Source organism: Rana temporaria, chromosome 4, assembly GCF_905171775.1.
Source record: "Rana temporaria chromosome 4, aRanTem1.1, whole genome shotgun sequence".
Classification (NCBI taxonomy): Eukaryota; Metazoa; Chordata; class Amphibia; order Anura; family Ranidae; genus Rana; species Rana temporaria.
The window spans coordinates 183,309,344-183,321,863 of NC_053492.1; the positions used below are offsets into that span (position 1 = coordinate 183,309,344).

At 41.7% G+C, this 12,520-nt stretch overlaps 1 protein-coding gene across 1 annotated transcript in view; it reads right to left on the reverse strand.

Annotated features, from left to right (window-relative positions):
• LOC120935667 overlaps positions 1 to 12,520 on the reverse strand; it is a 116,878-nt gene that overhangs the window by 54,647 nt on the left and 49,711 nt on the right. Inside the window, exons 11-13 of the mRNA XM_040347720.1 lie at positions 10,107 to 10,313; positions 5,314 to 5,427; positions 1,462 to 1,549 (exon numbers count right to left, since the gene is read on the reverse strand). Coding sequence (XP_040203654.1) covers positions 1,462 to 1,549; positions 5,314 to 5,427; positions 10,107 to 10,313 — 409 coding nt within the window. The remainder of the gene's footprint in view (positions 1 to 1,461; positions 1,550 to 5,313; positions 5,428 to 10,106; positions 10,314 to 12,520) is intronic.

Genomic DNA, 12,520 nt, shown 5'->3' on the forward strand with positions numbered 1-12,520 from the left:
TAGCTAGTGTTCTTCTATTGTTCTATTCAAAAAACACCCATTTAGGGCAAAAAACCCTAATTTAAAAAATAAATCAATTAAAAACAAAAACCTGCTGTGTTGGCTACCTCGTCCTCCTCCACCGCCGCTTTCACCTACACCGCCACATCCACCGCCACCTCAACCTCCTACTCCATATGGACCTTGTCCTCCTAGGTCAAGATTATTTTAAGTTATTTCCCTATCCACATTTATTTGCAGAGTACTTGCCATGCTCTTACCAACATTTTGCTGCCATTTGCAGCCCTCTAGCCCTTTCCATTCGTTTTTTAGAGACATTTTAGTAGTCAAAAGTTTGGGTCGCCATTGACTTCAATGGGGTTCGGGTTCGGGGTCAAGTTCGGGTCCCAAACCTGGACTATTTTCCGAAGTTCGGCCGAACCCGTCGAACACGAACATCCAGGTGTCCGCTCAACTCTAATATCTATGTAAAAGATACATTTTTTGATACGTCTTCATAGTATGGACAAGGGAGAGCTAACAGAATGTGGACAATGGATGGAGAGCTGACAGAGAACATAGTATGTACAAGGGCGAGCTACCAGAATGTGGACAATGGGGGGAGAGCTGACACAGAGAAGATAGTGTGGACAAGAGGATAGCTACCGGAATGTGGGCAATGGAGGGAGGGCTGCAGAGAACATAGTATACACAAAGGAGAGCTACCAGAATGTGGACAATGGAAGGAGAGCTTACGGAGAACATAGTATGTACAAGGGCGAGCTACCAGAATGTGGACAATGGGGGGAGAGCTGACACAGAGAAGATAGTGTGGACAAGAGGATAGCTACCGGAATGTGGACAATGGAGGGAGGGCTGCAGAGAACATAGTATACACAAAGGAGAGCTACCAGAATGTGGACAACGGAAGGAGAGCTTACAGAGAACATAGTATGTACAAGTGAGAACCACTAGAATGTAGACAATGGAGGGAACATAGTATGGACAAGGGAGAACTACCAGAATATGGACAATGGAGGGAGAGCTGACAGAGAACATAGTATGTACAAGGGAGAGCTACCAGAGCTGCAGGGAACATAGTATGGACAAGGGAGAACTACCAGAATATGGACAATGGAGGGAGAGCTGACAGATAACATAGTATGCACAAGGGAGAGCTACCAGAGCTGCAGGGAACATAGTATGGACAAGGGAGAACTACCAGAATATGGACAATGGAGGGAGAGCTGACAGAGAACATAGTATGTACAAGGGAGAGCCACCAGAATATGCACAATGGAGAGGAGCTGCCAGATAACATGGACAATGGAGATGTACCAGAATGTGGATTATGGAGGAAAAGCTGAGAACATAGTATGGACAAGGTAGAGGTACCAGAACATAGACAATAGAGGGATTGCTGTCAGAGAACAAAGTATGGAGTATGGTGAATGTGGGATTTACCAGTTTTAATGATCATACCTTTACTGATATTGCAATTGTGGGACACAACAGTCTGAATCTTCTTTTCTTCTTTGACGAGGAGATGTGTTGAACATTTTCCCCATTCCTGCACAGATAGTTATCGATTGACTGACTAGTAAGAAAACTTTTTTAATAAATGACATACTAATAGTGCATTGTTTAGAGCCAAAATTAGAAATTCCAAAACCATTCTTTAAATCGTACTTTCACCCCCCCTTAACCCTCCCCTCCCACTTCAGTTTGCAGCAGGAAACCTCTCCTTTACCCCCAAACACACTTACCCTAATATTGACCTTGGTACTAGTTAGGTATATAGTAGGGATCATGGATACAGGTTTTGTAAGACCGAGCACAAGTACTGATACTTTTTCTCAAGTACTCGCTGATATGAATTACCGATGCCTATTTTAAGTGTCAAGTAACAGTTTTTTTTAGGGCTCGTTCACACCATACACGCATGAAAACTGATGGGATAACTGCACAGATTTCACTTGCAGAGACATCAGTTTCACGTCAGTTTTCTTGTGTGTTTCGGTGACTTTTTACAGCCCATTCACATATGTGTGGGCCAACTACAGTGTGATTTGAGAAATAGTCCTTTGTGATTTCAGTCTAGTTTAGGTGCGATTTGTAATCTCATCTACAATCTGCATTTAAATCGCACCTTAACCACTGAACGAAATCGCACCGGACCGGACTTTGAAATTGCACTGCAAACCGGCCTGTACATATGTGAACCTGAGTCTGAAGGTATCAGTTTTAGAATCAGAGCATTTGCATGAGTACAAGTACTCGTGTAAATGCTTAGTATCGGCACCGATACTGGTATTTGTGCAACGCTAGTATAGAGCAGCCTTTCTCAACCAGTGTGCCGCGGCACACTGGTGTGCCGTCAGAGGTTTTCAGGTGTGCCGCGGGGGTCAGTGGAGAGAAGGCTGTCAGATGAGCTCTCCTGCCGAACTGTGAGAAGCTCTGTCGGCTTCAAAAATGAAAGTGAAGTGCAGAGGAGTGTGCTGTGCTCTCTGCTTCCCCCTAGAGTGCAGTACCCGGCTAAAGAGAAATCTGAAAAGCTACTGAGCTAGAAGCTACATTATTTTTTTTTAAAATGGCTTTACACATTTGTCTGTGTGTGTGTGCACATGTGACTGTCTCTGTGTGTGTGTGCACATGTGACTGTCTGTGTGCCTGTGTGTGTGCACATGTGACTGTCTGTATGTGTGTGTGCGTGTGTGCACATGTGACTGTGTATGTGTGTGTGTGCACATGTGACTGTCTGTCTGTATGTGTGTGTGCGTGTGTGTGTGCACATGTGACTGTCTGTCTGTATGTGTGTGTGCGTGTGTGTGTGCACATGTGACTGTGTATGTGTGCACATGTGACTGTCTGTCAGTATGCGTGTGTGTATCAGGTTTGCCAACTTTCAGTAAATTTACGAAGTTTGTAAAATCCATACTTTTTGCATTTGTCCATGAATGTCCGTTACAGACATGCAGCCTACATGTCCGCAATGGACATTCAAGGACAGATGAAAAAAGTACGGATTTTACAAACTTCGTAAATTTACTGAAAGTTGGCAACCCTGGTATGTATGTGTATGCATGTGTAAGCCTGTGTCTGTAGTCTGTATGTATGTTACTTTTAATCCTGCCCCCCCCATTCCTGTACCATGACAATGGATTTTGTAGGGCTTGTTTGATAGCAAGGACTGCTGCTTCTCTGAAAAGCAATCCATGCACAGATCGCTTTTCAGAGGCATTTGACAGGCCGTAAAGAGGCATTATGTTGCCTCTTTACTACCTGTTTTAAGCCCGTAAATGCAGCATCACTACACCGCAACCGTGCAATGCACACAGTTGCGGGGTAGTTGCAGTGCACCCCCATTCACCCTCGGTATACCTCCAGTTGCAGCCACAGCATGTGAACACCCCAGCTGCTGCCTCTGCAGCTAAAGGTAGAGAAGTTGGGGGTGGTAAAAACGTCTCAACCATGTGGTTTTACCGCCCCTTTGACATGTTAACAAGCCCTTGGTTCACATCTGTGCAGCTGCATGTAGGGCAGACCATTCATTTCGATGGGCTTCTGTACCCACAAAAATGCAGGGAAACAAGTCCCCAACCTTCTTCTTTTTTTTTTTAATTGCACTGCAGCTAAAGCACTCGACATTTTCCAATGTGTGGGTGTACCATTAAGAATTAATGGTACCTCTAAAGAGCAGAGCATTATTCTGTGTGTCAGGAATGAGCGCGATTTTGCGCGTGTTCTGCGACACACCATAATGTGAACCAAGCCTTGGACTGGGGTGCCTCAAGACTGAAAATACTTTTTAAGGGTGCCCCGACTGGAAAAAGGTTGAGAAACACTGGTATAGAGTAATACAAATTTATAGTATTTGTAGCACTACCCCCAAAGGAGCTGCTGGTTTGTTTTGGGCGGCATGTTACCTCTATTCCTTCGCCGTCTAGGGTATATGATGAGAGCTGAGAAAAGAAACTTCAATGTCCACACTTTAGGTTTCTTTTTTTGTGCTTTATTACCCAACGGGGTAAAAGAATAAAAGTAGTACCTGAGTGAGTATTGCGCACCTGGATAGGCCTTTCTCACTAGCCTAGCAGCCTTAGCAAAGTCTCTATCACAGACCTTCCCAAAGGGTGGAGATGTATTTGCTCCAGAATCCTTCTCAACACAGGATTAAGCACCCGGATCTCTCTTGAATAAACTTTTGTGAATTCAGAACTGACAGGCGACCAACACTCAGCCTCTCAGCAATCGTGCGTCCTTCGATGAAGTTCAAGGCCTCTCCTGAGATACCAGCCTCGTGCTCGGTGCTCTCCAAGACTGGTGCTTCATTGGGTGGCATCCTCCCTCAGGACAGACAGCACAGGACCACTCTGCGAACGTAGACACAGTCTGACTACCGGGCCTACTTGGTAGATCACAGTTCCGGACCAGCGTGGTCCCGGAATCAGGAAGACTTGAACACGCACCCCCGGCCATGAGGGCCACACACGGGGGGTGGTGGGAAGACAGCCAGGATCGGCAACGACGGTGACCCAGAACTAATAATGTCTGCCCCTTAAGTACTCTCCCCCAGCATGCACAGCGAGGGCGATCAACCCCCACTGATTGGCTGCTGAGGAAAAACACCCAAAACACCTTGACCTGATTGCTGCCACCCTTGGCCAATAGTGGTCACTCAGGCCTTGTACACACGAGAGGATCTATCCGCTGGAACTGATCCGCAGATAAATACCAGCGGATAGATCCTCTCGTGTGTACAGGGCCTCACAGTACAGCCATGGCTGCAACAGAGGCCCACATTTTGTAGAAAACAGACAGTCTGAGTAAACTAACCCTCAGACTACCCCTTAAATTTAAAGTAGCGCCGGCCAGAAAGTAGCAGACCGCTACATATTTATTTGGGTATCCATAGAGCAATTAGTTAATAGATGGGAAATTGATATTTTAATTCACAGTGGATACAGGCCTTACAGATCACATGTTGACCTCTTTTACTGTTTTTTCATGTTTTACCAACCTCCGGTGTCTTTTAAATGAAAATTTCCCTCATGTGACTGCATTTTCTGATTAGTTAACAGAAAATGCAGCAGGAGGTGTGAGACTTTCTTTCTTGGCTACATAACTGGTAGGTTGGGAATGTCAGAGCAGGACAAGTTGGTATGTAAAACTCTTCTCTGGGAAATTAGTAAAAAATCAGCCCATTGGCGCCCACCCATTTTTTTAACATAAGAAACATCCAAACAAGAAAAATCAAATCAAATAATAATACTGATTTGTTAGTAAAACGGAAAGTACACATATCAAAGAGAATAAGTACATAAATACTCTTACTGGTTTGTTTGCCTGGAACTGGCAATTTTGCCAACTGTGCTCGCTCTTCACTGTGCAGGTGCTTTCACGTATTTCATACTCAATATAATAATGTGCTTGACCATATTCATCATGCTGGTAAAAAGGAGAGAAACAGACCAAATTTGCAGCTTCACAGTTAAACACAGTAGAGAAGATATATATAGATACAGTATATAGATATAAAAACACACACATTTAACTTGATTTATGGTGTGAGGAAGATTATGACAATGTAATATAAAGATATAATTCATGTAAATATATTATATTAGTACTTCAAATTAAGGGCCCATCCACAAAGAAGCGCTCTTCCGTGGTGCATTTAACGCATGCCTAGGATTAGGCAAAGTTTAGAAGCGTTGCAAAATTGTCACTCCTCTGAAAAGTAATCCACATTCAGATCCCTTATCAGAGGCGTTTGACATTGCCTCCTTACCTCCCGTTTTAGCCCCATAAATGCTGCCCCACCACGCCACAACATTGCACGCGGTTAGGTGAGGCCCCATTTGCTTGAATGGGTCACGTTTAGCAGCGCTAACAACCATAAAATGTGACATGGGGATAATTTTTGAAGCAACCCAAAGCAAAGTGGCCATAGCATGTGCACACCCCTGGCCGCTGTCTTTGTATCACAATGAACAAACAGATTGCTCAAATGGAACAGAAATAACATGTACTGAGATAAACATATGTAGGTTGTCATTACTGATCTCATTTGGAAATTGCTAGTTGCCTGACTGTCTAGTTTTATTATTTTCTGGGTCATTCACCAGAAAAACAGCATGCAACCAGATAAAGTGCAATCTAAAGCCTTTGTTATTTTTTTTAATTGAGTGATGTAGGGTTAGAAGCTCTGTCAAGTTTTTATAGCTGTCTGTGTCCCTTTTAGGGTGTATCATCCTTTATGTCATTGTGACAATTGGCACTGGGACTGAAATTCAAATACTAGCAGCCTACATAGTACAGATTTCATGATTACTGATTTGTTATATACTTTCTTATGATTACTTATTCCTATTGTTATCCTGTGTGTCCATTTGTACCTGTACTGACATGAGAGCAAAAATAGAGGCTCATGAAGGCACAAGTATTTCATTTCTGTGTGCTATAGCAGGAATATGTTTTATTTTTTTTCTGTGGACATGTGAAATACATTAGTTTGCATTTTGGTTAACCTTGCAAACCCCATAGGCTATGCAAAAACTGAATTTCTTTATGTTGCTTGCTTTAAGTTGAAAAACACACGTAATGTAACCAGTGACCTAGGAATTGTTTAAAAAGCAAGAATCATGTTTATTCTGCTCCCACACTGTCCTTGTCCTAGATCAAAACAGATAAAGATGAGAGACATGCATTTTTTATAAATTTTTTGTTCAATCCGCTGGAAATGCCCAAGTTTCCCCATCCACCCATTTGAAATGGATGGGAGAATCGCTTTCGCTGGGGTAGGCCGGAGCCTTCCCCGCCATCAAAATACACTGATTAGAGTTGCTGCCGGCTATAACCCCTTTCTCAAGTGAGATCCACCTATTTTATTTACTTTTTTTTAATTAATTTTTTATCACTTAGGGTGTATCATCACCTATGGAGAGCTACTGCTCATGTTCAGAAGAAGCTAAAATCTGAATTTTTATAAGCATTCCTGGGAGGTTAATTATACAGTTACTATTGTGTTTATGCTGATTGACATTCGTGTGCCAATATACTCTTTTATAATTTATGACTTTAATCTGCCAATACAGTTTGCTGATCTTTTAAAGGGTTGTGAGTATAAATCATATAATATGACATCAAGCCTAATCACTTTCAATTTTTGTATGCAATCGGACATGCCCTTGCTCTACACTAGGGGGTCTCCAAACATTTTAATTAAAGGGCCAGTTTACTGTCCTATAAACTTAAGGGGGGCCGGACTGTGGCCATTGGGAGTAGAAAAGGTCACAATGTCAGTGAAAAAAAAGACAATGCTCCATTTTTTGTTTTAGTGGGAGGAATTGTACCATAACAGTGGTTTCATTAGGCCCTATTGTTGGTGTCACTGGGAGAAACTGTGCCCCATCGTTGGTGTAATTTGGAGAAATTGTGCCCCTTCGTTGGTGTCATCGAAAGGAATTTTGTCATATCGGTGTCATTAGAAGAAATTGTCCAACATCTTTGGTGTCAGTGGGGGGAATTATGCCCCATTGTTGGTATTGGTGGATCAAATAGTGCCCTGAGGGCCAGATAAAAGCAAACAAAGGGCCGCATCTGGCCCCCGGGCCACAGTTTAGAGACCACTGCTCTACACAGTTGAAGGTAAACATAAAGGAAATTGAACAAGAAAATTGCATAATAACTTCTGGCAGCAACAGGGCCCTTGGCTTTTCGATAACAGATACGCCACCCTAAGTTAGAACAATATACCCTAATTTCCTAATCTCAGGAAATATGACCATATTTTCATACTTTGTTATTAGATGTTTCTACTGCATACAGCCTTTATGTTTTAATATGTTATTTCTCCTTCTTTCTTTCTTTCTTTCTTTCTTTCTTTCTTTTTTTCTTATCTTGACAAACCACACTGTAAGGGGGTACAAATTGTTCTGCTGGTTCTACTTTTCCCATCATTAGACCCAAGTTAACAACTGTAACAATAGCTTGATACTCTTGACATACCAAACTATGTACTGTGTACTCCTTATTGAACTAATTGATTGTTATTGATCGACGATTGGATGATGGAGAGCTCCCTCAAACTTAATGGATCCAAAACAAAACTCCTCTTCCTTCATGCAAACCGAAACAAAAACCCTAGCACGACGTTCACACCACCCACCATCCTTTGACAAACCCCCAGCACTAAAGCCAAAAGCCTCAAAGTCATCTTTGACTCAGACATGACAATGGATGCACAAATAGGATCAGTAGTCAGCGGATCTCACCACCTTCTTCACCTGTTACGTAGACTTATCCCCTTCATCCCGGAAGGAGACACAGCAGCAGTAGTTGGAACAATCATCAATTCCCGACTTGACAACGCAAACTTCCTCTACCTAGGACTTCCCAAATACCAAATTTCATGTCTACAAGTTGTCCAGAATACAGCAGCCAAACTGGTAACTGGAAAAAAAACCTGGGAATCAATCACCCCAGCCCTGAGGACCCTCCATTGGCTAGCCATGAAGGATTGGGTTACATTTAAGACCCTTTGCCTCAGTCACAAATGTACACAAGGAAAAGCCCCGCAATATCTCTGCGACAAAATAAAGCACTACACCCCAAGTCGCCCCCTCTGGTCAACTAACCAGAACCTTCTCCACATTCCCGCTACAAATCAAAAGGCGAACAAAGATTCGCAGTCCAAGGACTCTGGCTTTGGAACGCTCTACCCGCGGACATCCGCCTTGGAAGAAAACCATTTGGCCTTCAGGAAGAAGCTTAAGACCTATCTCTTCTGAAGACACAGGCTGACACAGGCTTCAAAAGTGCCTTGAGTCAATTTAGTTTGCGTTTGTAGCGCTATACAAGTTACTCATTTTATTCATACTCAAGTACTTATTTCTATAACTAATAAAGAAACAAACTTGAAAGAAAACCTGAAAAAAATAAAAAAAGGGTGTAAAAAAAGTTAATAATTGACTTGGTGCTTCTATTACTCTTTGCATTGAATAATCTGCTATAGATATACAGTAGAAGGTGAAGTCAGTTACTTTGATAACACCTCTTTTCTTCAGTCCATTTTAAAGAATCAGCCAATATAAAATGAATGTTTACGTTTTGTCTGGATAGTGGAGGATTAATACATTTACCAACTTATTATATTTAACAGTAATGTCAAAGTTATGATCTCCCTGCCCAGTTTCTTTGTTTTGTCCCTCTAGTACAATGGATTCTTATGCCGCGTACACACGATCATTTTTCGGCATGAAAGAAAACGTTGTTTTTCAGCATGTCCAAAAAACGAAGTTTTTCCAACTTCATCATTAAAAACGTTGTTGCCCACACACCATCGTTTAAAAAAAATTATGAACAAAGCGCAGCGGCGTACAACACGTACAACGGCACTCTAAAGGGGAAGTTCTATTCGCCTTTGGGCTGCTTTAGCTGATTCCTTGTTAGTAAAAGACGATTCGTGCTTTTTTGTCTGTTACAGCATTATAAATGTGCTTACTCCATTATGAACGGTAGTTTTACCAGAACGAGCGCTCCTGTCTCATAACTTGCTTCTGAGCATGCGCTGGTTTAAAACTTAGTTTCAGCCCACACACGATCATTTTTTACAACCCGAAAAAGAAATTTTTTAAAACGACGTTAAAAAATGCAGCATGTTCGATTTTTTTTTTTTGTCATTTTTCAGAAACTGAAAAACAATGTGCAGCCCACACACGATCATTTTAAATGACGTTTTTAAAAACGTCGTTTTTTTTCATGCCGAAAAATGATCGTGTGTACGCTGCATTACTTCCCTCCACAGCAGGGGTCTCACTTTTTTTGTTGTATTCTCATTATTTGTTGTGACTCTCTTGCAATGGTCATCACAGGTCGACAAACATAAAAATGTATGGCATTTATTATTATTATTATTTGGGTTCCTAAGAGATGTAAAAAAAAAAAAAATTCTGTCTAATTAAAAGTTTTTGCCATACTGATAGTTCAGTTTTGGGGCATTAAGCCTTTAACACGTAAATGCTCAAACAGATTTAAAGCTTTGCAGGTTACAATAGAATGAGTCCCTAATGGCAGGGCACATGATGCTAATGTCATAATGCTATGATGTTGAGATGTATACATACCCTTTTTTTTACATCTTCTACTCTGAACAGAACAAATTGGTTCCCATCTTCTTTAGCATTATTGTAGGACCTCAGTGTTTCATCCACTGTCTTGAAAATACTTGAGTCATCGCAGTCCACACCAACATCTGGAACTGGAACAGCAGCATTTAAATAACAATAAAAACAGAGAAACAGTACTGACAGGAGCTTCATTGCTTGAAGAGATCAGAAGTAGTGCAATTACAAATGAATTACAAAGAAAAAACAATTTTCCTTTCACAGGAAAAGGTCATCAGACTTTGAATACAAATAGTACCCCCCTTTGCACTTTGCAAATACTCTGCAAGATTTGCACAAACAAAGCTGTGCATGTCAATCAGGGCAAGGTTTTTCTAGGATGTAAGAAGTCTCTGGTGTTTCCTCTCTTTGGCTTTTTACACTTCTCTTCCTATACATAAACTCAGACAAAATTTTAATTATTATGTTTCATTCTCCCTCTTTTTTTTTATCACCAGTGTGTCTTATTTATCCGTGTATTTTTTATCTTCATGTGAAGGTATACCTTTTTGTCATGTTACAATCAAAAACGTAAATGTATTTAATGTGATAGATGAACAGAAAGTGCACATAATTGTGAATTGGATGAAAAATTATAAAAGTTCTTAATTTTTTTTTACAAATAAATATCTGAAAAGTGTGGCTTGCGTTTGTATTCAGCCCATTTTACTCTAATACCCCTAACTAAAATCTAGTGGAAACAATTGCCTTCAGAAGTCTAGAGCCGCTGTCTGACCTGCTGCAAGGTCCCACAGCTCGCCGCTGTCGCCTGCTGCCTGACCCACCACCGAGATAGGGTTAGTGCCAGGCAGATGGCGAGTGGGCGCAGGGGGTCACAGTGGCAACTTTTGATGGGCACAGTGGTGGCATTTGATGGGCACAGTGGCTGCATTTGATGGGGCACAGTGACAGCATTTGATGGGCACAGTGGCAGCATTTGATGGGGAACAGTGACAGCATTTGATGGGCACAGTGGTTGCATTTGATGGGCACAGTGGCAGCTTTTGATAGGCACAGTGGCTGCAATTGATAAGCACAGTGGCGGCATTTGATGGCACAATGGCTGCGTTTAAAGGGCACAGTTGCTGCAATTGATGGGCACAGAGGCTGCATTTAATGGGCACAGTGGCTGCGTTTGATGGGCACAGTGGCTGCGTTTGATGGGCACAGTGGCTGCATTTAATTGCACAGCGGCTGCGTTTGATGGCACAGTGGCTGCAATTAATGGGCACAATGAGGCTGCAATTTATATTATTTTTTCAAAAATGTTCAGTTTGTTTGCGCCCCCCCCCCCCCCAAAAAAAAAATTTTTAAGCACCAGCCGCCACTTATCCTTGGCCACTTAGAGTCATCCTATTTTTTTTTTGGTTCTTTAGCTAGTTAATCACCAAAATGTTAAAGTTTCTTTCAAGTAAGAGTACTGTAACACAATATACATGAACAATTGCACAAAATATTGACATAGTGTATACAAGCTCATAATCTATTTGATTAAATCCAGCTTTGGTTCATGCAAAAAAAAGCACACCTACATTTACCACCACTTCAAGTCCATGAAATTAGAACAAGCTGTTCCAGATGCCAGTGGTTAGAACCTTCTTAGAGTCTGGCATTGTCTTCACTATTGACGTCTGTGGTGTCATCATGGCAAGATCAAAAGAGATCTGTCTCACTCAGAAAGATGGTTGTGGATGACTATTAAACTTCCCCATTCTTTCCCTCAAAAAAATATGTGACAATAATTATATTATCTGTAATTTCAGGTATCTAAACATTAAAGGGTCCCCTCACATCTTGGGGGCTGGTGGGAGTAAGTATATATAACCTCCCCCCTAGTGTTTTTTTGAAAGTGTGTACCCTCATCAAAAATCCACAGACTTTTATTACCCACCTTTGTCAGCCAATGTAAACCATTACCTACTGAATTTGCCCCTTTCTCTTATATGGTGCTGACTTGATACCTGAAGCATTGCTTACTTGCGCATTTTTTACTTGTATTACTTGTATTGTGGATGACTATTAAGCCTCCTACACATTAACGTATTTTCTGACGGAGATTGTGTCATGACAGGCTGTTGTCGGAAAATCCGACCATTTGTATGCTCCATCGGACTATTGTTGTCAGATTTTTCGCCAGCAAATGTTGGATAGTATGCTTTAGAATTTTCCAACACGCGGAGAGAGCCGTGAGGTAAAGCTGCCATCCCATTCATTACCAGCGGCTCCTTCAGGAGTGAGCGCTACATGTGGGGGCCCGTCCGGGATTGGCTATTACCTCAACATCCTCAAGTTCAGAAGTTCAATCAATAATTGATTCAAGGAATTTTCGTGTGTCAAAGATGTGCTTGGTAAGGAAGGAGTTAACGTCGCCATTA